Here is a 25,403-nt window from a genome sequence, read left to right as displayed (position 1 = left end):
AATTATGTCATTTTGAACATATATTTACATACATTAAAGAGTATTTACAATCCGAGTTTACGATTCGATTTTATGGATCTTCCTTTGATTCCACTTAAAATCTCGATTTTAACAACCTTGCTTCTAGTCGATGCATCTATGTTTCTCCTGATGTCACATTCCATGAGTCTCAACCTTTCTATAGATTTCCTCACACCCATGTTCAATGGAGCAATCCAAAGATGAAAATGCATGCTCAAGTCTCATCTCTTTTCTAGAGCTACATGCAAACCTTCTTGATAAATCACTACCCCCACCATCATTATCATCATCTCAAACCTTTCCAAATGTTATCATCCTAGAAACAATTGAACAGGTTGTAGATATCACTGCTACAACATACATTGCAGCAATTGATACTATCAACATCGAACTTGTCAATGTTGTTGAACCTGCTAATAACACTGCAAATGTGTTGGAACTTGCCAATGCCATTGAACCTGTAGATGTCTGTGAATGTGTTCAAGTCCATATCCCTTTAAAGCCACTGAAGCAACATTCAAGAAAAGTACAACCCTCACAACCTCTCAAGCAAGTCCAAGAATCAACTCCAAGTCTAGGTAATGAAAACACTTTGAACTTGTTCAATTCTAAAATCAATAGTACTATTGTTTGTGATGCTAATTCAAATTGTGATCTCTATCTTCTTATTACCTGGAGAAAAAAGGAACATGAAAGTGTACCCAACATCATATAGCTAATTTCATCTCCTTACATAGACTATCCTCCTTGCACAAAAGTTTTCTCTCCACCTTTAACTCAATTGAGATACCCAAAACAGTATATGATGCTTTAAGGGACAGGAATTGGACATGCGCCATGAAGGAGGAAATGAGAGCTTTGGAGAAGAATGAAACATGGAAGATAGTGGTGCGCTCCAAGGAAAAGAAAGTAGTAGGTTGCAAATGGGTCTACACTATTAAGTTGAAGGCAAATGGAACTATTGAACGATACAAGGCAAGATTAGTTGCAAAAAGCTACACACAAACCTATAGGTGGATTACCAAGAGACTTTTGCACCAGTGGCAAAAATGAACACAATGAGAATTCTATTATCTCTAGCAATACATTTTGGCTGGAAAATCTAGCAATATGATGTAAAACATACATTTCTTCATGGAGACTTAGAAGAAAAGGTGTACATGGAGCCACCACTGAGCTTTGATGGCAAGTATGGTGCTAATAAAGTTTGCAAATTAAAGAAATCCTTTTATGGTCTAAAATAATCCCTGCGTACTTGGTTTGGGAGATTCACTAAGGTTATGATGTAGTTTAGGTATAAGTAGAGTCATGGTGACCATACTCTATGTTAGAATTATTTATAATTATTATGTGTGTGTTTTATTTGTAATTAAATTAAGCTCATAGATGTTTAAAGCTCGTTATGCCTATTATAAATAACAAGATAAGAGAGGCTAATCTTTTAGATTTTTCTCTCATAATTATTTTCTCATATGGTATTAGAGCCACTGGTAAGAAAAACCCTAACCATCGCTATGTATCTTTTTCCTGCGATCGTCAAACCCCAGTTGTCACCGTCACTGCCCATACCAAAACCCCATTATCTAACCACCACCTGGTGATTTGCAGGAAAAGGTATATATGGAGCAACCACTTGGTTTTGTTGTTCAGGGGGAGTCTAATGTAGTCTGCAAACTCAAGAAGTCTTTCTATGGTCTGAAACAATCTCTACGGGCATGGTTTGGCAGGTTCAACACTGTAGTTCAAGCCTTTGGTCTCACTTGAAGTGAAGCTGTTCATTTGGTTTTCTATCGCCATTCTTCTTCCTTATGTATCTATCTTGTTGTTTATGTAAATGATATTGTTATCACAGGGAGTGATCAGGTTGGAATACAGAAGCTAAAGGAACATCTACATCAACACTTTCAGACCAAAGATCTAGGCCCATTTCAGTATTTCTTGGGTATTGAAGTTGCTCAATCAAGAAATGATATCTCAATTTCTCAGAGGAAATATGCCCTTGACATCTTAGAAGAAACTGGTATGGTGAACTGCAAACCAGTTGACACCCCAATAGATCTGAATGTCTAACTCTGGCCGGGACAGGGGGAGCTTTATTCAAATTCTGGAAGGTATAGGAGATTGGTAGGCAAGTTGAACTATCTCATAATCACTTATCCCAACATTGCTTTTGTTATGAGTGTAGTTAGTCAGTTCCTCAATTCTCCATGTGATTCTCACTGAGATGTTATCTGGATTCTGAGATATATCAAAAGAGCGCCAAGGAAAGGGTTACTCTATGAGGATAAGAGACACACAGATATTTGTTGTTATGCAAACGCAGATTGGGCAGAATCTCTTTCTAATCATCGTTCAACCTTTAGATATTGTGTTCTTGTGGGAGGAAATCTAGTTTATTGGAAAAGTAAGAAACAGAATGTAGTACCTAGATCTAATGCAAAGTATCGAGTTATGGTTAATGCAACTTGTGAGCTCATCTGGCTTAAACAACTTCTATAGGAACTCAAGTTTTGTGAAGTATCCCCTATGAAGCTTGTTTGTGATAATCAGACTGCCTTACACATTGCTTCCAATCCAATGTTCCATAAACGGACTAAGTATATTGAAATCGACTGTCACTTTATTAGAGAAAAGCTAGTTGAATGTGTTATTGTTACAGAGTTTGTTAACTCCAATGATCAATTTGCAGATGTCTTCACCAAGTCTCTAAAGGGTCCTCGAGTGGAATATATTTGTAACAAGTTTGGTGCATATGATATCTATACTCCAGCTTGAGGGGGAGTGTTAGAATTATTTATAATTATTATGTGTGTGTTTTATTTGTAATTAGGTTAAGCCCATAGATGTTTAAGGCCCGTTATGCCTATTATACATAACAAGATAAGATAGGCTAATCTCTTAGGTTTTTCTCTTATAATTATTTTCTCACACTCTATTTGTGAAACACTTAGGTAAGGGAAAGATTACTGTACTATTGGTATATATAGATAATATTATAGTTACTAGAAGTGATGAGGAAGAGAAACTTAGGCTGAAAACACAATTAGCTCGAGAATTTGAAATAAAAAAGCTAGGGAAACTAAAATAATTCCTCAAAATTGAAGTGGCATATTCCAAACAAGGGATATTTATATCCCAGCGAAAGTATATTCTTGACCTGCTCAAGGAAACAGGTACCCTTGGATGCAAACCAATGAGTACACCTATTGATCCAAACCATAGAATGAGCTAAGAAGTTATGCAAGAGATAATCATTGATAAAGGGCGTTATCAAAGACTAGTAGGAAGATTGATTTATCTCTCACACACCAGACTTGATATCGCTTATACTGTGAGAGTAGTTAGTCAGTTCATGCATGATCCTAAGAAAGAACACCTACAAGCAGTTTAGAGAATTCTCAGGTACTTAAAAGCTACTACAGGAAAAGGAATTTTGTTTAGAAAGGGAAGTAACTTGACAGTAGAGGCATACATCGATGCGAACCATGCAGGATCTCTCACAAATAGGAGGTCAACTACAAGCTATTGTGCTTTCCTAGGAGAAAATTTGATTACTTGGAGGAGTAAGAAGCAAAATGTGGTAGTCAAATCAAGTGTAGAAGCAGAATTTTGTGCTATGACTCTTAAGTGTTTGTGAACTTCTGTGGATCAAAATTATTCTAGAGGATTTAATGATTGAAAGTGGATCAATGAAACTATAATGTGATAACAAATCAGCTATCAATATAGCACACAACCCGACAGAACATGATCGAATGAAGCATGTAAAAGTGGACAAATATTTCATCAAAGAGAAATTTGACAGTGGGCTCATTACTATCCCTCACGTGACATCAGAAAACCAATTGACTGATGTTCTAATCAAAGGGCTACCCATTTCTAGATTTCAAGAGATTGTTGGCAAGCTAGGAATGGAAGATATCCATTCACCAACTTGAGGGGAAGTGTTGGAATAATGCAAATGGAAGACTTACTCGGCTAATGGGCTCACCATTGAACTATGTTTCCTAATTTCGATATGGAATGTACAGTTAGTTTTTTCTATATTAATTAGCTACCTAATTAGTTAGTTTCCCAATTGTATAAGTTTCCTTAATAGCTAGTTTCCTTGAAAGATAGATTGATAGTTTCCTTATCAAGCTGTTAAGATTCACCTTAAATATGACTATAAATTTATGTTGTGAATATACAAGAATTCTGAGAATTCCTATAGTGTATGATTTTAGAATTATGATATATTAGGATTTGATTTTGCCTATAGCTAAATGTATGATATACTCAGAAATACTACCTTTGATTATTTTGAATATAGAGTTATCAATTTCCTGATTATTCTAAATCAATATCATCTAAACACTTTTAGCTTATTGCGTTGTGGCCATTCAATTCTTATACCTTCACATATTATGTATAAATGTGTTCATCTTTTCATGGAAAATAGATGACTAGATCATGGAAAAAGATTACTAGATACTGAAAAATGTTTATCTTTTTGATGATTTCTAGTATCATTGTGATGAGTTTAGCATTATTGTAGCTTTTGCATCAATAATGACTAAGACATTAAGGAGTGATATTAGTTGCATTTGATTCTTAAAACTACAACTTTACAGTTTGCTCATGGTTCCTCTATGTTGGAAAATCGATTTGATTTGATTTGATTTGTAGACATCCCAATCAATCTCGTCTGATTGTGGGATTGGTTGTTAGGATCTTTCCATGTTTATTAGTTGTCTTTTGTATATATTTGATTAGGTTTAGTTTCCTTGTCGTAATCTTTCCTCCTACGTTGTAAGTTTCTACATCTATATATAGGGTGGTTTACCCTACAATGTAGAGATGAGAAATACAATTATAGCTTTTCTTACATGGAGCATCTCAGTTCCTAGGGCATTACGTTTCTCCGACCTTCATTGCCATTCATTCTTTCCATGACTCTCAGTTTCTCTAGCCTTCATCGCCATCGTCCTTGAGGTTCTTTCCCATCTACCTTCATCACCATTGCCATGACTGTTGGCCTTCATTGCTGTTGCCACGTCGGTTAGCCTTCATTGCCATTGTCATTTCCATCGGCCTTCATTGTCGTTGCTACTCCCATCGGCCTTCATTGTTTTCCTGTCACCCATCTCTAATCTCTATCGTCACTGACCTAGATTGAGGAGGTGTTGTTGTAGCTACTATTCCTAGCACCCTCGTTGCTATCTCATCTCCCTTGCGTCGCTCGTTTTGTCATCTCCAGCAACTATAGTGGGAGACAAACTGACGCCCTTTTTATCCTAGACTTCACATCTCCGGCATCACGACGTCCTTGTTGTAGCAAGTTGTTGTGACATTGCTGTGAATTGACTTTTCCAAATTTGTTTGGTATTGAAGTGTTCTTGCTCTGGTGACAATCCAGAATACTCATATATGTTTTTTTAGCAATTGTTCGTATTTTCGGGGACTGTTCTTGCTTTTCCTAATAACTCTTGATATTTTCTAGCAGCTATTCATGTTTTTTTCCGGTGATTGTTCAACTTCTAGTGACTGGTCACCCCATTTTCTAGTGACTATGATCTACCCTGACAAGATATGTCTTCAATTTCTACAACCAGTAACCCTGTCCCCACTTTGGCTGATCCTAACACTGGTATATTGTTTGGAGCCGCTTCTAGTAAGTGTCTCTACTTGTTCCTTTAATGCTAATGAAAGTCCACACCTTACTCCATGGATCCTTGACTCGGGAGCAACTGACCACAACACTGTGCCCCACCTTCTTTGAAACCAATAAACCTTTCTTGGGAAATAGGAGGATTGTTGTTGCAAATGGCTCTCATCTTCCAATTGCTGGTCAAGGCAATGTCAATCTCATCCCAAATATTCCATTAAACTGTGTTGTTCATGTTCCAAATCTATCCACTAACCTTTTGTCCATTAGCCAACTTACTAAATCTTTAAACTGCAGTGTTACCTTTTTTAACACACTGTGTTTTCTAGGACTGGACTTCAGGGAAGAGGATTGGACTTGCTAAGGTTAAAGATGCTCTCTACTATCTTGAGGCTGCGAGGACTTCTAATGGATTAGGGCAACAGTTGGCTCTCACGAGGTACCTCCTCTCATGCTACTACTTCCAAAATCTTACTGCAACATTGTCGATTTGGCCATCCCTCATTCAACCTACTAAAAACCATGTTTCTTGCCTTATTCCACAATGTCTCTCTTGACAATCTTCGTTGTGAAATCTATGAACTTGCGAAACATCATAGGCTTCTTTTCCTTCAAGGGTTCGGAGTTGCACTGTGGCTCGATGGTTTGTTTCCTTTATTGATGATTACGCTAGAGTCACTTGGGTTTACCTCATGAAAGACAAATATGAAGTTTCTACTATTCTTCCTATTTTTTGTCAAATGATCAAAACACAATTTGGGGTGTGTATCAAATAGTTTCGGTTTGATAATGCCAAGGATTACTTCAACCAATGTCTAAATCAATTCTTTCTAAAGGAAGGCATTATCCATGAGTCTTTTTGTGTAGACACCCCCCAACAGAACGATGTGGTCGAAAGGAAAAATTGTCACCTCTTAAATGTCACTTGTTCCTTGTTTCATTCTTGTGTACCTAATCAATTCTGGGGGGAAGCCGTGCTCACAACAACTCATTTGATTAATAGTCTACCATATGATCCCTTGACAACAAGAGTCCTATTCGGCTCCTGATGCAACACTACTTGTCTGTCCCCATTTCCTCTAAAGGTTTTTGGGTGCATGACTTATGTCCATCCATCTTTGTCCACATAAATGTGATACGCTTGACCCTCGAGCGCTCAATTGTATCTACCTTGGTTATTCTAACACCTATAAGGGGTATAAGTGCTATCTTCCATCCTCTCATAAATTCTTTGTTTCCATGGATGTTACCTTCAGAAGATATTGTTAGATATGAGCCCTAAAGACTAATTCTAGTGACACAAAGGGACTCGATCTTGTAATTCTTTAAATATTATTTAAATGGCAAGTTTATGTTTTATTTAAATTGCAATATGGTTTAAATTATAAAACATACATCCATTAGTATAATAAGGAGTGGATATCATTCTTAAGAGTTAAGAATACGAGTTACGAATAATCCACAGTTCGTTATACTATAAACATGTTTCTGGCCGTAGAATTCATAATCTGGATAATAGCAACTCGTAAAGGCCAGCACATCGTCTTCTTCCTTATTTAGTATGAGATACTGAAAGATAAGGTTGGTGAGTCTCGTGCCATTCTGTATGAGATATAGAAGGAAGATGAGTGGGTGCTCGTTACAAAAACGAGTTCACTGAAAGGGACTGTTAACATTAAATCACATGGGTTATTTTTTGCGGTCAATCATTTAATGTTAGCTGCGATTTTGCAACTAGTCCTTAGACCTGAGATGACTTGGATATCTGTGTATTGGTAAATTAGGATATCAGGGATATTATGTGGTTGTTCTAATCAAGGATAATCATACGTATCTATGTGCCTGATTCAATGATACATGAGGTATGTGTGCATCAGACATGGAATCTATCATCTCGAGATTTATGAGGAAGATATCCTATGCAATCCAGTAATCACTTGACGATAAATCCTTGGCCAAGGTAATATGACGATGGAATTTGTTCCATAAATGTTGTGTCATAATTAATCAAGATTGATTTTGGATTTGGTCATATGACGAGATTAAGAGATTCAACCTACTGACCATGATCTCATATCTTGTCTGGATATAGGATGATAGAGGGACCGTATTGCATGGTAACATAGTAAAAGGTTCACAATACCCGCTTCACAATAAATTGGGTAATCATGACATATTGCTAGATGTCACTCGTGATTTATAAGAATTAATTGTTGATTATTCTTGTTGTCAATTTATTTGTGAACCCGGAAAGTCCCACCCAAAAAGAAATCACTTTCAAAGAGAAAATAGATAAATTAGTAATTTTATAATTACTAATAATAATGCATTTATTTATTGAATAAATAAGAATAATTAAATAATTATATTATGAATATAATTATTTAATCATTAACTGGGTTGGACCTTTTGCTAGCACATTAGGCTTGGCCCAATAGCACTATTGAATTCAAGTTAACTTAAATGATTTGGACTTGGCCCAATTACATTAAATGGAATGGGCTTGAGAAGCCCAACCCATTTAATGTATATATTAGTTTTCCATCTGTTCATTTACTTCACTTGAGTCTTCTTGATTCACTTGAATGTTGAGAGAGTTTTTGGAGAAGTGTTCTTGAATCCAAAAGGTAAGTTGGAAATTTTAGTGAAAAATTTCTCACTTATCTCTCTCTTTGATATTCTTGGATAGAAGTGGTTTCGAATGGACCGACTCAGAATCCTACACTTGGAGGATTAAACGGCGGGAAATCTAACGATGAAATCGAATTTCATCAAAGATGTAACCTTTCGTTTTTGTTTCCAATTTTATTAAACCATAATTTCTGAAAAACGGGATACCTGAAAAACTAAATTTAATTTCCGCTGCGCATATGATAAGATCTATGTAATCCCAACAGTGGATCTGTTGCATTCTCTAATGTATCTATTCTCTGCACATTAACATCTCCTTTACCAACAATCTCTTTAATGAGATGGAAAGGTCTTTCAATATGTTTGGACTTTTGGTGAGACTTCAGTTCCTTAGCTTACGCTATGGTTTCATTGTTGTCGCAAAACAAGGGCACAACATACTTTATAGAAGGAACCTAACCAAGTTCTATCACAAACTTTTTGACCCAGACAGCTTCTTTTGCAGCATCGGATACTGCAATATACTTGGCTTCTATAGTAGAATCGGCAGTCGTATCCTATTTGGAACTCTTCCAACTGAATACTCCTCCGTTACAGGTAAACACATATCCAGATATAGACTTTCTATCATCATCTGATTGAAAATCAGAATCTGTGCAACCTTCTACTTTCAATTCTTCTTCACTATAAGTAAGAATCAAATCCTTAGTTCTTTTCAAGTACTTAAGGATATTCTTAACGGCAATCCAGTGTTGTTCACCTGGATTAGACTGATATCTACTTGTAACACTTACAGCATGAGTAATATCAGGTCTAGTACATAGCATCGCATACATTAGGCTTTCTATTGCCGAAGCATAAGGAATCTTAGACATGCGTTCTCTCTCTTCTTGTGTCTTAGGGCATATGTCACGAGAGAGGTGGATTCCATGTCTAAAGGGCAGCAGTCCTCTTTTGGAATCTTCCATGTTGAACCTCTTCAACACTCTTTCTATGTACTTATTTTGGGAGAGTCCTATCAATCTCTTGGTTCTATCTCTATAGATCCGTATACCGAGAATATAGGCTGCTTCTCCCAAATCTTTTGTGGAGAACTTACTTGACAACCAGACTTTTATTCTTGACAACAATCCTACATCATTTTCAATGAGTAAGATATCATCTACTTATGAGACCAAAAATGCTATTGCACTCCCACTAACCTTTTTATAAACACAGGATTTATCAACGTTTTAAATGAAACCAAACGATTTGACTTCATCATTAAAACGGATGTTCCAACTTCTGGATGCTTACTTAAGACCTTAAATGGATCTCTTAAGCTTGCATACCTTCCCTGCGTTAACTTTAGGTGTGAAGCCTTCAGGTTGTTCCATATAAATATCCTGGTCTATATAACCATTCAAGAAGGCTGTCTTCACATCCATCTGTCAAATCTCATAATCATAATGAGCAGCAATGGCTAGTAAAATTTTGATGGATTTAAGCATGATGACTGGAGAAAAGGTTTCTTCATAGTCAATGTCTTGCCTTTGACGATAACCTTTTGCCACAAGTCTTGCTTTATAGGTCTCTATCTTTCCATCTGAACCTATCTTCTTCTTAAAGACTCATTTACACCCAATAGGTATTATACCTTCTGGTGGATCTACAAGAGTCTAGACTTGATTCTCATACATGGAATCCATTTCAGATTTCATGGCTTGTAGCCATCTTTTCGAGTCGATATCTGATATCGCCTCTTGGTAAGTGGTAAGATCATCTGAGTGATCATTGTCTCCTACAAGGAACAACTCTTGTTCATTTAGAAAACCATATCTCTCAAGTTGATGGGGTATACTCTCACTTCTTCTAATGGGAGGTGCAATACTCAACCCTGGCTTCTTAATTGGTACTTGAACATCTTGTGGCATAGCTTCAGGCTCTGCGAATGGCGAACCCTTCACCAAGTTCTATTTTCCTTTCATTGCCACTTTCTTGAATAAACTTTTTTTTAAGAAAAATGACATTCTTGCTAACAACTACTTGTTGCAGTTCAGGAATGTAGAACTCATATCTTAAGGAATCCTTAGGATAACTTATGAAACTACCCTTTAAAGACCGTGTCTCAAGTTTTTCTAATTTAAGCTTTTTTACAAAAGTTGTACATCCCCAAATCTTAACATGTTTAAGACTGGGCTTCCTATCAAACCATATCTCATGTGATGTTGTAGGAACTGATTTGGAAGGAACTCTGTTTAGGATATATATTGCCGTAAGAAGGGCGTGTCCCCACAGAAACAAAGGTAAGTTTGTATAACTTAACATACTTCGGACCATATCTAATAAAGTCCGATTCCTCCTCTCTGAAACTCCATTCAGTTGAGGCGTTCTTGGTGGGGTCCGTTGTGAAATAATACCTACCTGAGACCTTAAGAAAATCTTCAAACTTGTTACTAAGATACTCGCCTCCACAATCTGATCGTAAGGCCTTTATCTTTTTACCAGTTTGATTTTCTTCTTCATCTTTGAAATCTTTGAACATTTCAAAAGATTCAGATTTATGTCTCATGAGATAAACGTATTCATATCTAGACATATCATCTGTAAAAGTTATGAAGTATTGATATAATAGGCCCACATACATCTGAATGTATAAGTCCTAACAATTCTGTGACCCTTATACCTTGCCCAGTAAAAGGCAATTTGGTCATCTTACCAAGGATACAAGATTCACAAGTTGGATATGGTTCACAACCTAATGGGCCCAGAAGCCCATCTTTCTCAAACTTAATGATTCTGTCATCCCCTATATGACCCAATCTATAATGCCACAAAATTTTAGAATTTCAGTTATCACGTGGTCTCTTATTATTATTTGATATACACAGATGTTTCCATCATCAACAGTCACATTCAAAATGTAAAGACCATTGACTAAATTACCAGTAGCAATTAATTTATTTCTAAAATAAATTTCACAAACATTATTCTTAAAAGAAATTTCATAATTTTCTTTCACCAAAACATGAATAGAAATAATGTTCTTAAAAGCTCCAGGTACACATAAACAATTGTTTAAAACTAAACTATGTTCATGTGATAAAATTAAAAATACAGTGCCGATAGTTGTGGCTGCAACTCTTGCCCCGTTTGCCACCTTTAGCACAATCTCATCATCTGCAAGTCTTCTACTTTGTTCTAGATCTTGTATAGGGGCACAAACATGAGTTGTTGCTCCAGAATCTAGAATCCATAAAGTAGAAGAATAAGCAATGGAAAAATATTCATCAACTATCATCATACCTTATGCTTCCTTTTTCAAGGAACTGAGATAATCTTTACAGTTACTCTTCCAATGCCCATCTTTGCCACAATGGAAACATTTTCCTTTGGCAACTATTTTTCCCTTCTTCTTATTTATTACTTTAGTTGCTTGGGTGGCCTTCTTTTTCTCTTTCCCCTTCTTAGTCTTACTAGAAGAGGACACAACCATCACATTGCCTTAGTTCATGTTGCCTTGGGTTGTTATTAACATGTTCATAAGCTCTGCAGGAGAGCACTTAATCTTATTCATATAGAAGTTTGAAATAAAACCCCCAAATGAATATGGCAAAGACTGAAGAATTGCATCAATTTGAAGATATTTATGCATCGGAACATCCAATTCCTTTAACTTATCCATCCAAGAGATCATTTTGAAAACATGGTCCCCAACTGATCCTCTAGGAGACATCTTTGCTCGAAAGATTGTTTTAGATGTCTCATATCTAGCACTTCGACTTTGCTCACCTTGCAACTCTTGTAAGCGAGTAACAATCAAATATGAATCTGACATGTTATTAAATTGCCGCTTTAGCTCAGTACTCATAGAAAGCAGGATGTAACTCTTAATGACAAGATCATCATCGTGCCACTTTGTGTGAGTGTCCTGCTCCTCCTGAGTAATGTGCTCAGCAGTAGGCCCAAGGTAAGCGCATCCATAACATATGTGATTGTTTCCAAGTTTGTAATCAATTTCAAATTAAGAAGCCAGTCATTGAAATTTGGTCCGATTAGCCGGTTTGCGTCAATAAATTTAGAAAGTGCATTTAGTGAAGCCATTTGATGTATCTGCAAAAAATAAATAGATTATTAGATATCTTGTTTTCTTAACTATCTGATTTTGGTCTTTAAATCAAACAATACCTCCCACTAAATTTTTCAAATTCCTTACTCCCATTAAAGGAAAAAGCAAATTCACGTTGGTATGAATTCTAGTGGGTATTTGGATTATTATTAAATTTATTACTCCTCACATAATAGATTTTTGGAATAATAAATTCAATAAGTGGACAACTACTGTCCAGTACATCTTATGTACGGCCCAAATATTTTATTTCAGCTCCTAGTCCAATGTACCTCACATAATAGTTTCTTGGCAATTGAACATAGTTAAATCATACCATCACGCTGACAAGTCTGCACAGTTGAATATCGATTCCCTCACATAATAGTTTCTTGAGTCACGATATTTGTGCATCCTCATCTCATCAAATGTTTTTAAATAGAAATTAAAGTATTTTAATCAATGTGCAACCCCTATGTATCCATAGCCGATCAACACACGAATTAAAATGCTCCAATTTCTACCGTGATGGAGAGCCCCGATTAGATTGTCTTAACTCTTAAGGTCTAACCAGTTACAATTTAATTTTACAAATATGGAGATTTTTTTTTTTTTTAATTAATTGGTCTCACTTTTCACATGCAACGTTTTAACATACATCAACTATGTAAATAAACATTGCATAAAAGTAGTCGATATGGTCATGAACTCAAACATGTATTCTAGGCACAACTCTAGCCATTGAAATTATGCGGTGCATTCGTGGGCGTATAAATAAGGAAACGCCTATAACTATTACAAGCATAACCCTTTCACATAGGGTCTTCGTTTCCTTTGATTATTTTGCCATCAACGACTTCACTCCAAGCCGTGCCTCAATAGGTGTGAATCCCTTACTTTTACAATTTACTATAAACTACTTTTACAATAAATTAAAAGCAATAAATAATTATTTTACAACCGTTGTGAAAAAGACGGCTACCTCCGGCACGCAGGCTGTTAAATAAAATAATCTATACATCCACATCACACATATATCATCCATGTAGTGTCCTAAGTCCATGACTAATACCGAAATACAACAAGGCATCCACAACATGTTATTAACAATTAAAAGCATATTATAAACAATCATATGATTATTAGACATGGGTATAACAAATTATACCTTGGAGTTTCTTAAAATTAAAAACATATAAATAAATAAATAAAATAATAAAAATTTAAAGTTAAATAAATGAAAAAAATAAAATAAAAATTTTAAAATTACTTATTTTATTTTATTTATTATTATTTTTATTTATTTATTTTATATATATTTTTTAATTTTATTTTCTGCATGCTGTGGTAGACAAAGGAGGGAGGGGGGGCCAGCCCCCCACTGTGGGCGCAGTGCTCACACTAAGCTGGTGCTCGGGCGAGGTCCGCGCACTCTCCTGCGCGCGATGTTGGTGCGCAGGCCTAGCCCGTGCATGGGCAGTAGCGTGGGCGCATCTGCACACACCATGCGCGCCTAGCGTGCACCGGTGCGCACCAGCCGCCCTGAGGCACCCCCGATACTACCCAACAGCTCCGGAACTGATTCCAACCCTGCCAATCATGCTAGATCTGATTCAAGTACTGTCCAACAGTACCAAATCAGTTCTATGGCGCTGCCAGCATGCAACTCATACTCAGATCTCATCCAAAATTCTTTTATTTTTCAAAACACCAATTTTATGTCCAATAATCACATGAATAAAACCATAAAACTGAAAAACGATAGCTCTGATACCACTGTTGGGATTACATAGATCTTATCATATGCCCAGCGGAAATTAAATTTAGTTTTTCAGGTATCCCTTTTTTCAAAAATTATGGTTTAATAAAATTGGAAACAAAAACGAAAGGTTACCTCATTGATGAAATCCGATTTCACTGTTAGATTTCCCGCCGTTTAATCCTCCAAGTGTAGGATGCCGAGTCGGTCCACCCGAAACCATTTCTATCCAAGAATATCAAAGAGAGAGATAAGTGAAAAAAAAATTTTAAAAAAAATGTCTAACTTACCTGTTGAATTCAAGAACATTTCTCCAAAAACTCTCTCAACATTCAAGTGAATCAAGAAGACTCAAGTGAAGTAAATGAAGAGATGGAAAGCTTATATATACATTAAATGGGTTGGGCTTCTCAAGCCCATTCCATTTAATGTAATTAGGCCAAGCCCAAATCATTTAAGTTAACTTGAATCCAATAGTGCTATTGGGCCAAGCCTAATGTGCTAGCAAAAGGTCCAACCCAATTAATGGTTAAATAATTATATTCATAATATAATTATTTAATTATTCTTATTTATCCAATAAATAAATGCATTATTATTAGTAATTATAAAATTACTAATTTATCTATTTTCTCTTTGAAAGTGATTTCTTTTTGGGTGAAATTTTCTGGGTTCACAAATAAATTGGCAACAAGAATAATCAACAATTAATTCTTGTAAATCACGAGTGATATCTAGCAATATGTCATGATTACCCAATTTATTGTGAAGCGGGTATTGTGAACCTTTTACTACGTTACCATGCAATACGGTCCCTCTATCATCCTATATCTCGACAAGATATGAGATCATGATCAGTAGGTCGAATCTCTTAATCTCGTCATATGACCAAATCCAAAATCAATCTTGACTAATTATGACACAACCTTTATGGAACAAATTCCATCGTCATATTACCTTGGCCAAAGATTTATCATCAAGTGATTACTGGATCGCATAGGATATCTTTCTCATAAATCTCGAGATGATAGATTCCATGTCTGATGCACACATACCTCATGTATCACTGAATCAGGCACATAGATACGTATGATTATCCTTGATTAGAACAACCACATAATATCCCTGATATCCTAATTCACTAATACACAGATATCCATGTCATCTTAGGTCTAAGAATTAGTTGCAAAATCGCAACTAACATTAAATCATTGACCCGTGAAAAATAACCCATGTGATTTAATGTTAACAGTCCCTTTCAGTGAACTCCTTTTTGTAACGAGCACCCACTCATCTTCCTTCTATATCTCATACAGAATGGCACGAGACTCACCAACCTTATCTTTTAGTATCTCATACTGAATAAGGAAGAAGACGATGTGCTGGCCTTTACGAGTTGCTATTATTCAGATTAGGAATTCTACGACCAGAAACATGTTTATAGTATAACGAACTGTGGATTATCCGTAACTCGTATTCTTAACTCTTAAGAATGGTATCCACTCCTTATTATATTAATGGATGTATGTTTTATAATTTAAACCATATTTCAATTTAAATAAAACATAAACTTGTCATTTAAAGAATTACAAGATCGAGTCCCTTTGTGTCATTAGAATTGGTCTTTAGGGCTCATATCTAACAGATACCCCCTTCTTCTCTCCCCAACCTCATCTTCAGGAGGAGCACTGTTGTGAAGATGAGGATCTCACTCTTGACACTCGTTTAAACCTTCCCCCCTTCTCTCTACCTTATTCACTCCCTTCATCAGGGTTCTTTGCAATCTTGCAACCCTCCACCTTATCTCCTCAATCTACCCTAATTCAGTCAGATACTATTTGTGATGAACGTAGTCAAATTGCAACATTGCAACAGCTAAACTTGGATCCACAAGAAACCCTCGTCTACTCAAGAAAGAAGGGAGCTAATCCTCGACCAATACGAGTTCAAGACTCTTGCCTGAATGAAGGTAATACCGTTATCCCTTATCCAAAATCTGTGGAAGAACTTAAGTCCCATGACCTTGACCTGCCCATTGCATTAAGAAAAGGCACTCGAGAATGCACAAAATGTCCTATCTACCCCATATCCCAATTTGTATCCAACCATAGACCGTCCTTACAACATCAAGCCTTGCCTCACTAGACACTATAGAAATTCCAAAGTTAGTTCATGATGCATTAAAGGGTAAGAATTGGACACTTGCTATGAAAGGGGAAATGAGAGTACTAGAAATAACATAACTTGGGAGGTTATACCTAAACCAAAGGATAAGAAACTAGTGGGATTTAAATGGGTGTTTATGGTGAAATACAAATCTGATGGGACACTTGAAAGATACAAAGCAAAACTAGTAGCAAAAGGATACACACAAACCTATGGTATAATCAAGAGACATTATCTTTTGTAGTCAAGATGAATGCAGTTAGAATATTCATTTCTCTTGTCGCTTGTTTTAATTGGCCATTGTTGCAATTTGATGTTAAGGATGCCTTCCTACATGGTAACTTAGAAGATGAAGTTTATATGGAGTCTCCTCCTGAGTTTGAAGGATTATTTGGGGGTAATAAGGTGTATCGATTGAAAAGGCCTTGTATAGGCTAAAATAGTCTCTGGGGGCGTGGTTTGGAAGGTTCACAAAGGTAATAAGAAAACTGAGATATAAACAAAGTCTGGGAGATCATACCCTGTTCATAAAGCACAATGGAGAAGGTAAGATCACAACCTTATTGGTTTATGTTGATGATATTTTTATTATGGTGAATGATGATATTGAAATACTTGCTCTAAGAGAACATCTGACACGAGAATTTAAATTAAAGACCTCAGTAGTTGAGCTACTTTCTTGGAATTGAAGTAACCTACTCCAAGAACAGTATATTTCTATCCTAAAGGAAGTATATTTTGGACCCACTGAAGGAACTAGGGAAGTTTAATAGCAGGACATCAAGCTCTCCCATTGATCTGAATCACATAATGGGGTCAAAAGATGAAGGCAACATAATTAATAAAGACAGGTACCAAAGGTTAGTTAATAAACTAATATATTTGTCTCATATCATGGCCCGATATCGCTTACTCCATTGGAATAGTCAACTAATTTTTTCATGACCTGAAGGAAGAACATCTATAGGTTGTCAACTACATCCTACATTACTTAAAGGCTACTCCAAGAAGAGGAATCATGTTTTCGAACAATGGTGGTATGACTCTAGAAGCCTATTTTGATGCGGACTATGCAGGGTTCCTTATGGACAGGCGATCCACATCAGGTTACTGTACGTTTCTAGGAGGAAATTTGGTCACATGGAGGAGTAAAAAGTAAAGTGTGGTTGCAAGATCAAGTGCTGAGGCAGAATTTAGAGTTATGGCTCATGGAGAATGCGAATTTATGTGGCTGAGGATTATTTTAAATGACTTCAAGATCAAATCAGAAGGAACGATGAAATTGTATTGTTATAACAAGTTTGTTATCAGTTTTGCTCACAATCCAGTCCAACGTGATCGTAATATAGAGATCGATAGATATTTCATCAAGGACAAACTGGACAGTGGTTTAATTACTACTCCTTCTATGCCAACAAAAAATCAATTAGCATACATCCTAACCAAAGGTCTTCCACCAGCAAGATTTTAGGAGATTACATGCAAACTGGGAATGGTCAATATATACTCGCCAGCTTGAGGAGGTGTGTTGGAGAAACTAATTTGATTTGTAGACATCCTAATCAATCTCCTTTGAATGTGGGATTGGCTGTTAGAATCTTTCCATGTTTGTTATTTGCCTTTTGTACATATTTGATTAGGTTTTCTAAACAAGATTGAGAAAATATAATTCTCTATTTCTTGAAATAATACAATGATTTCCCTTTTCTCTTTATAGAAGAAGAGAATAATACAAAAGGAAAATAATAAAAAGGAAATAGGAATATACATAGAATATACATAGAATCTAAGATATACAAAGAATATTCTATATCCATGAAATACTTCTATTTCTACACTCCCCCTCAAGCTGGCTTGAAGATATCTTCCATGGCAAGTTTGCTCACAAGATTCTCAAACTGAGTTCTATGTACTCCTTTTGTAAGAATATCAGCCACTTGGTCAACTATTGGAATGTAAGGCATACAAATTACTCCATTATCAATTTTTTCCTTAATAAAGTGTTTATCCACCTCTACATGTTTTGTCCTGTCATGGAGAACTGGATTATGAGCAATAGAGATTGCAGCTTTATTATCACAGTAAACTTTAGCTGGAAGGGAAATGGAGACCCTCAAGTCTGATAGAAGCCTCTTTATCCACATGATCTCACAAATACCATGGGCAATTGCACGAAATTCAGCTTTAGCACTGCTTCTGACCACCACATTTTGTTTCTTACTCCTCCAAGTAACAAAATTGCCTCCCACAAAAGTGCAATAACCTGATGTAGATCTTCGGTCAGTTATACTACCTGCCTAGTCCGCATTTGTATAAGCCTCTACATGAAGATGTCCACGTTTTCTAAAAAGTAGACCTTTCCCAGGGGTTCCCTTTAGGTATCGCAGAATTCTGTAGGTAGCTTCAAAATGTTGTGAACTAGGTGAGTGCATAAATTAACTTACAACACTTACAGCAAAGGCTATGTCTGGTCGAGTATGGGATAAATAGACAAGTCTACCTACAAGTCTTTGATATTTCTCCCTTTCTACCATATTCTTGGCCTCGGCAGGTTGAAGTTTTAAGTTGGGTTCAATGGGAGTTTCAACAACCTTACACCCAAGCATTCCTGTTTCATTGAGTAAATCCAGAATATACTTACGTTGGTTGACAAAGATCCCCTCCTTAGATCTTGCAAATTCTATCCCAAGAAAATACTTTAGAGGACCCAAGTCCTTGATCTCGAACTCGTGAGCTAATCTCCTCTTAAGCTGTTCAATCTCTCCCTTGTCATCATTAGTCATTATTATATCATTCACATAGACAATTAAGATTGCTTTCTTACCGTCGTCGGCGTGCTTAAAGAATAGTGTGTGGTCTACTTGGCTCTGAATGTAACCATAACTTTTTACCGTCTTTCCAAATCTTTCAAACCACGCTCTCGGAGACTGTTTTAAACCATACAATGATTTTTTTAAACGACATACCTTGTTTGTACCGAGGCTCTTTTCAAACCCTGGTGGAAGATCCATAAACACTTCTTCTTCTAAATCACCATTTAGGAAGGCATTCTTAACATCAAATTGGTGGAGTGGCCAATCAAGATTCACTGCAAGGGAGAGGAGAACTCGAATGGAGTTTATTTTAGCTACTGGAGCAAATGTTTCTTGATAGTCGATGCCGTATGTTTTGGTGAAACCCTTAGCAACCAACCTTGCTTTGTATCTTTCAATGCTCCCATTTGCCTTACATTTTATAGTAAATACCCACTTACAACCTACTGTTGTCTTGTCTTCTGGTTTATTCACAATCTCCCAAGTTCCATTATTTCTAAGAGCACTCATTTCCTCCTGGACTGCTAACTTCCAATCTGGGTCACCAAGGGCATCCTGAATTGTTCATGGGACATGCAAGTTAGAAATATTTGAAAGAAAGGCCTTGTGATGATTGGACAATTTTTTATATGACAGGTATTTAGCAATTGGGTGTTTGGTACAAGATCTCACTCCTTTCCTAGTAGCAATAGGAACATCAAGATCAGACGAATCAAATGAAGAATAATCTAGAGGAGTGAGTTTAGAGTTACCATGAGAAGAAGAAGAACTATCGGAAAGCCCATCACTCGAATACGTCGATTGTTCAATTGTTAGAGGAATATTCGGATTGATAGTATTCTTCAGGGTTTGTCTTCTAATATAAAACTAAGCTCCGGTTTTGGAATATTTTGATCCGTTTGTGGTAATTCTCTCCCTGATTCCAATCCCATCACGCTAGGCACCTGTGAACCAGACACACCCTGTTCCACAATATTTGGAACATTTATATCCTTGAGTTGTTTATCAGAGTGGAGGGGAGCACCAATCATGGTAGGACGAGGATCATAGAGTTTTAAGTAATTATTCTCCTCAACATTAGAATTCAAAAAATTATCTTCTTTCTCAATATGCTCCCCCTGAAGATGATTTTTGGGAAAGTAGTGTTGAGTTTCGAGGAAAGACACATCCATACTAATATAAGTTTTTTTGGTAATAGGATTAAAGCATTTGTACCCTTTTTTATTTGGTGCATAGCCCAGAAAGACACATTTTTCAGCTGTGGGATTCAATTTGGAACGAAATATTTGAGGAACATAAACAAAACAAGTGCATCCAAAAACTTTTAAGGGTAACTCAGAATATATACGACAGAGAGGGGAGAGTTGTTTTAAAGAGTGTAAGGGGGTTTGAAACTGTAGAACACGAGTGGGCATACGATTGATGAGATAGGAAGCTATTAAAATTGCATCACCCCAGAGGTATTTAGGGACATTCATAGAAAACATGATGGCCCTACCAACCTCGAGTAGATGTCGATTTTTTCGTTCAGCAATACCATTTTGTTGGGGAGTTTCACAGCAAGTGGATTGATGTAAAATTCATTTTTCTTTTAAAAACACCCCCAAAGATTCATTAAAATATTCAGTGCCATTATCAAATCGAAGAATACAGATTTTTGTGTTAAATTGAGCTTCAATCAGATGGAAAAAATCCTTGAAAGTTCTAGGCACATCGGATTTCTTTGCAAGTAAGTAAACCCAACAAATTCGAGTATGATCATCAATAAAAGTAACAAACCACTTTTTTCCAGATAAAGTGGAGACCTTAAAAGGGCCCCAAACATCACTATGTATTAAATAGAATGGTTTTGAAGGACAATAGGGTTTTGAAAGAAATTTAACACGATGATCTTTGGATAAATGACAACTCTCGCATTGAAACATAGAAGAATCCACTCCTTTAAACAATGTAGGAAATAAATGTTTCAAGTAAGGAAAACTAGGATGGCCTAGCCTAAGATGCCATTGCATTATTTGATTAGAAACAGAAGTAGAACTAATACCACTCAACCCGTGAGCTTTTTTATTACGCAAGACATCCCCATCCAAATAGTAGAGCCCATTTATTTCTCTAGCACTGCCAATCGTCTTCTCCGAGTTCTGGGCCTAAAAAATGCAATAAGAATAAAAAAAGATAACACGACAGTTAGAATCTTTGGAGAGTTTACTAACAGAAAGAAGATTGTAAGCAAGTTTAGGAACATGGAGTACTGATTGAAAATCAATATTGTCAGAAAGTTTATTGAGACCTTTACCTGCAATAGGGGAAAGACTACCATCGGCTATTCTTATTTTTTTACTACCAGAACAAGGAATATACGAGTTGAACAGATGCTATAAACTAGTCATATGATCAGATGCCCCTGAATCAATGATCCATGGAACAGACTGAAAAGAGCTAGATAGGGCAAAAGAGTTTCTACCTGAATAGGCCAAAGAACAATTGGGTGTATCAGGGGACAGATTAGGCTTTAGCAGTCGTAGAAGTTGATCAAGTTGCTCCTTGTTGAATGGTCCTGCATCAACTTCATGAGCAGTAGGTTGGGATCGCTTCGATCTAGACTTCCAATTGGTTGGCTTGCCATGAAGCACCCAACAGGTCTCCCAAGTATGGCGTGGTTTATTGCAATGATCACACCAAACACGAGGTTTTTCTTCTGCCTTTCGTTGACTCGTAATATGCCGCCCACCAGCATTAGCATCAGCAGTCACAAGCGCCATATTTTCAGATAGCCCACTTTCTCCACTTTTTTTCTTGCCCAACATAACCAGTCTTCGGCTTTCTTCATGCCAAACTTCAAAGAAGGCTTCACTAAGAGACGGGAGTGGATTTCTACCGACGATCCTCCCTCGGACTTCATCATACTCAACATTGAGTTCAGCGAGAAACTTAAATACTCGATTAGCATCGACCATTTTCTGATAATATTTGCAATCTTCTGTGTTTTTTCACTCATATGTATTGAAGAGATCCAAGTCCTGCCAAATGTGCTTTAAAGAATTAAAATATATGGTGACAGTATCACTACCTTGTCGAATCTCACCAAGTTTCAAGTTGAGCTCGTAGATTTGGGATTGATTCCCCAAATCGAAATACATGGCAGTGACTTCATCCCATAGTTCTTTTGCTGTAGAGAAGCACATATAGTTCGAACTTATCTCTTCCTCCATGGAGTTAACAAGCCACGTCATCACCATCGAATTTTCGGCATCCCAAGTGTCATACAACAGGTCTTTACTGTCTGGGGCTAATGTGGTGCCAGTCAAATAGCCAATCTTTCCCCGACCTCGAATGTACATACGAATAGATTGCGACCAATGCAGGAAATTGGTACCATTGAGACGAATGGTCGTAATCTGTACCGGATGTTAGTCGGAGGAGTTTCGGGGAACGCGAAACTGGTCTTGAGAAGACTGGGATTGCTGGGTCGGAGTGACTGAAGATACAGAGTCAGTCATGATGGTTGAATAAATGGATCAGGGCAGCAGAAGCAAGGACCCACTAGCAGCTGGATCTGAATCTGGAGCTATATAGATCTGGACACCCTAGCAGAGACCCACGGATCTGGATACTTAGATCTGGGTACTCAATTGCCCAATCTAAACAATAAAGGTCCAGCACAAACAGCAACACAAACGGCACTAGCGAAGCACGAACGAAGCAGCAAGAACGAAGGAGGCGGCTCTGGTGTGTGATGCAGAGCCGACCTTCTCGACAACAACAGGTGCGATTGTCCAATGCGTGATGGGACGCAGGACGAACGACGAGTAGGGGCTGCTCTGGAGAGCGATGCAACGCTGATCTTCGCAACCAAGGACCGCTATAGGTGCAACTGATGAGAGCCAACCTTTGCGAGAGGCTAAGGGTTCGCGACCGTTCCAGAGGTGGGAACCCTACTGGAGAACAACAACACCTGAAGATGCAACAGCGATCGGGATGGCCGAATCTCAGAGGCAACGGCCGATGTAAGGGCGGCGGCAGTCGGATGATGGCCATTGAAGGACATAGAGCTTTTAGGGTATAGCAAAGGAAATGAGGAAATTAAGGTTTCACAGTTGAATGACTGTGATTTAATCCTAATTTTAGCTCTGATACCATCTAAACAAGATTGAGAAAATATAATTCTCTATTTCTTCAAATAATACAATGATTTTCCTTTTCTCTTTATAGAAGAAGAGAATAATACAAAAGGAAAATAATAAAAAGGAAATAGGAATATACATAGAATCTAAGATATACAAAGAATATTCTATATCCAAGAAATACTTCTATTTCTACAAGTTTAGTTCCTTGTTGTAATCTTTCCTGCTTTGTATGTTTCTATGTGTATATATGGGCTGATTTACCCTACGATATAGAGATGAGAAATACAATTACAGCTTTTCTTACACTATATTGTTTAGACCTGCTACAGGAAAGATGATCAAAGTGATTGTTTCACGCCCATTTGTTGGAGTTCATACCTCATACATTTAGTATACTTGTACATGTGGCAAAGTTTTGTGCTGTTACTTTAGAGCAGATAATTTAGCAATCTTTTCAATTCCACTGTATTGTGTCTCAAAGGCCTTTGGTATGGCTACCAGCAAAGATTTAGCTGTGTTGTCCATGGAAGCACATTGTAGAATTCCCTCCCCCACTGATTTGCTGATAAGAATAGACTGATGTGTCTGTGTTGGACCTTGTATAAATGTCATAGTATCACAAGTACTGATTTTCTTTATGAAGAATACTTCTATTTTTAAGTTTCGAGATAGTTTCATATTTTATTCATCATTTTAAACCTTTCTTGCCCTTTTTGGTTGTCTGAAAAGGTTTTAAAGGAAGAGAACCTGGGTTGGCAGCTATTGGTACTTTGGCGTCGTCACTAGACTATACATCTTCAAAATCAGTGCTCAAACTTTTCCTTCCCCTGGTAAGTTGATAGAACATGCAGGGAAGGGTACTGTTTGTGTAACTATCTTTGTGTATGTCTTAGGTGGGATGCCCTCTTCCAAAGGTGTGATATGAAATAATTTTCTGTACAGGCTGATCCTGCACAGGCTCTCAATGTTCCTGTTCCTTTAGGGGCATTTCTGTCAGCTGTTTATCCTCTTTCATCTCGACTTCCTTATGTCTCATCTTGGCTTAATCTGATATCTGCAGAGGACATGATGCATCCGGAGTTGTTAAGAAAGCTTGTCATGAACGGCTTTTGTAAGTACAGCATCCAAAATTTCTTGAATTTTTATTTGAAATTATAAACTTTCTTACTTTATTGGTGCTAAAATTGAAGGCATGAAATCATATTTTTAGAGTGGTTTCTAAAGAACCTCTCCGTCTAGAGCACATTATGTGACATCATGACCTTGAGATTATTATGTTATTGCTTATGAATCAAAATTGAATACATAGATGTGTATGTTAAAATATGTTGATAAAAATGCTTTAAATATATAATTTACATCTTAACGGTTGATTTTCAAGCTAAGGTTGAGTCAATCTTTTAAGTCCCCTGGTGCTGTAACGTTTGAGGATGTAATTTTACATTTTCCCCAATAGGCAACTAAATTGTGAATCATTGGATGGACTGATGTAGTAAATGACCATGGAGCAAGTTATATCGTTTTTTATTTGAGCAAGATTACCAAAGGGCTTATTCCAAAAGGAAAAGAGTAACCCAGGCATGCCTCTAATCAATTTTGGAAGCAGCTAAATTTAGTAGTTTGTTTTGTTTTTTAGTTTTTTTCTTCAAATTGACTTGTTGCCTCAATCGACTGCCAATCTGGTGAATCATTCCAAATAAATAAAATGTAAGTGCTGAGAATGATGATTTAGATGGATAAAAATGAGATTGTGCAGACTTAAAGGACGTTATTAAATGCTGGTACCTGTTAACGGAGGCTGCTGGGAGGTGTTTGACCAAAGATTTTGTAGCCTTGTAGGATAGTTGCTTCTCTTAGGCTTAAACTTGTGTTCTTACAATTGGCTTGGTCTGGAATAATGAAATCCAATGTATGAGAATCTAAGAGACACAGACACGGGCACGGGACATAGGGAAACGACATTTTTCGAAAAATTAGGACACGGGTTGGGATAAGCTAGGTAATGAACTAAATTTTTATATTTCTAGTGACATGAAATACCAAAACTATATTCTAAACTCATAAATATGCATTTAAAATTCAAAATATGAAGTTCCCAATAAGTAGCTCTAATCTCATTACTTATTTTGAATTTAAACACCAAAAGATCTAA

At 36.8% G+C, this 25,403-nt stretch overlaps 1 protein-coding gene across 1 annotated transcript in view; it reads left to right on the top strand.

Annotated features, from left to right (window-relative positions):
- Positions 1–25,403, top strand: part of LOC127806185 (uncharacterized) — a 55,092-nt gene that overhangs the window by 18,155 nt on the left and 11,534 nt on the right. The window contains exons 7-8 of the mRNA XM_052343305.1: positions 23,981–24,081; positions 24,194–24,362. Of these exons, the coding sequence (XP_052199265.1) occupies positions 23,981–24,081; positions 24,194–24,362 (270 nt within the window). The remainder of the gene's footprint in view (positions 1–23,980; positions 24,082–24,193; positions 24,363–25,403) is intronic.

This window comes from Diospyros lotus, chromosome 7 (assembly GCF_014633365.1).
Source record: "Diospyros lotus cultivar Yz01 chromosome 7, ASM1463336v1, whole genome shotgun sequence".
NCBI classification, from domain to species: Eukaryota; Viridiplantae; Streptophyta; class Magnoliopsida; order Ericales; family Ebenaceae; genus Diospyros; species Diospyros lotus.
The sequence above is the reverse complement of the archived record's forward strand: the minus strand, read 5'-3'. Positions and strand labels throughout refer to the sequence as shown.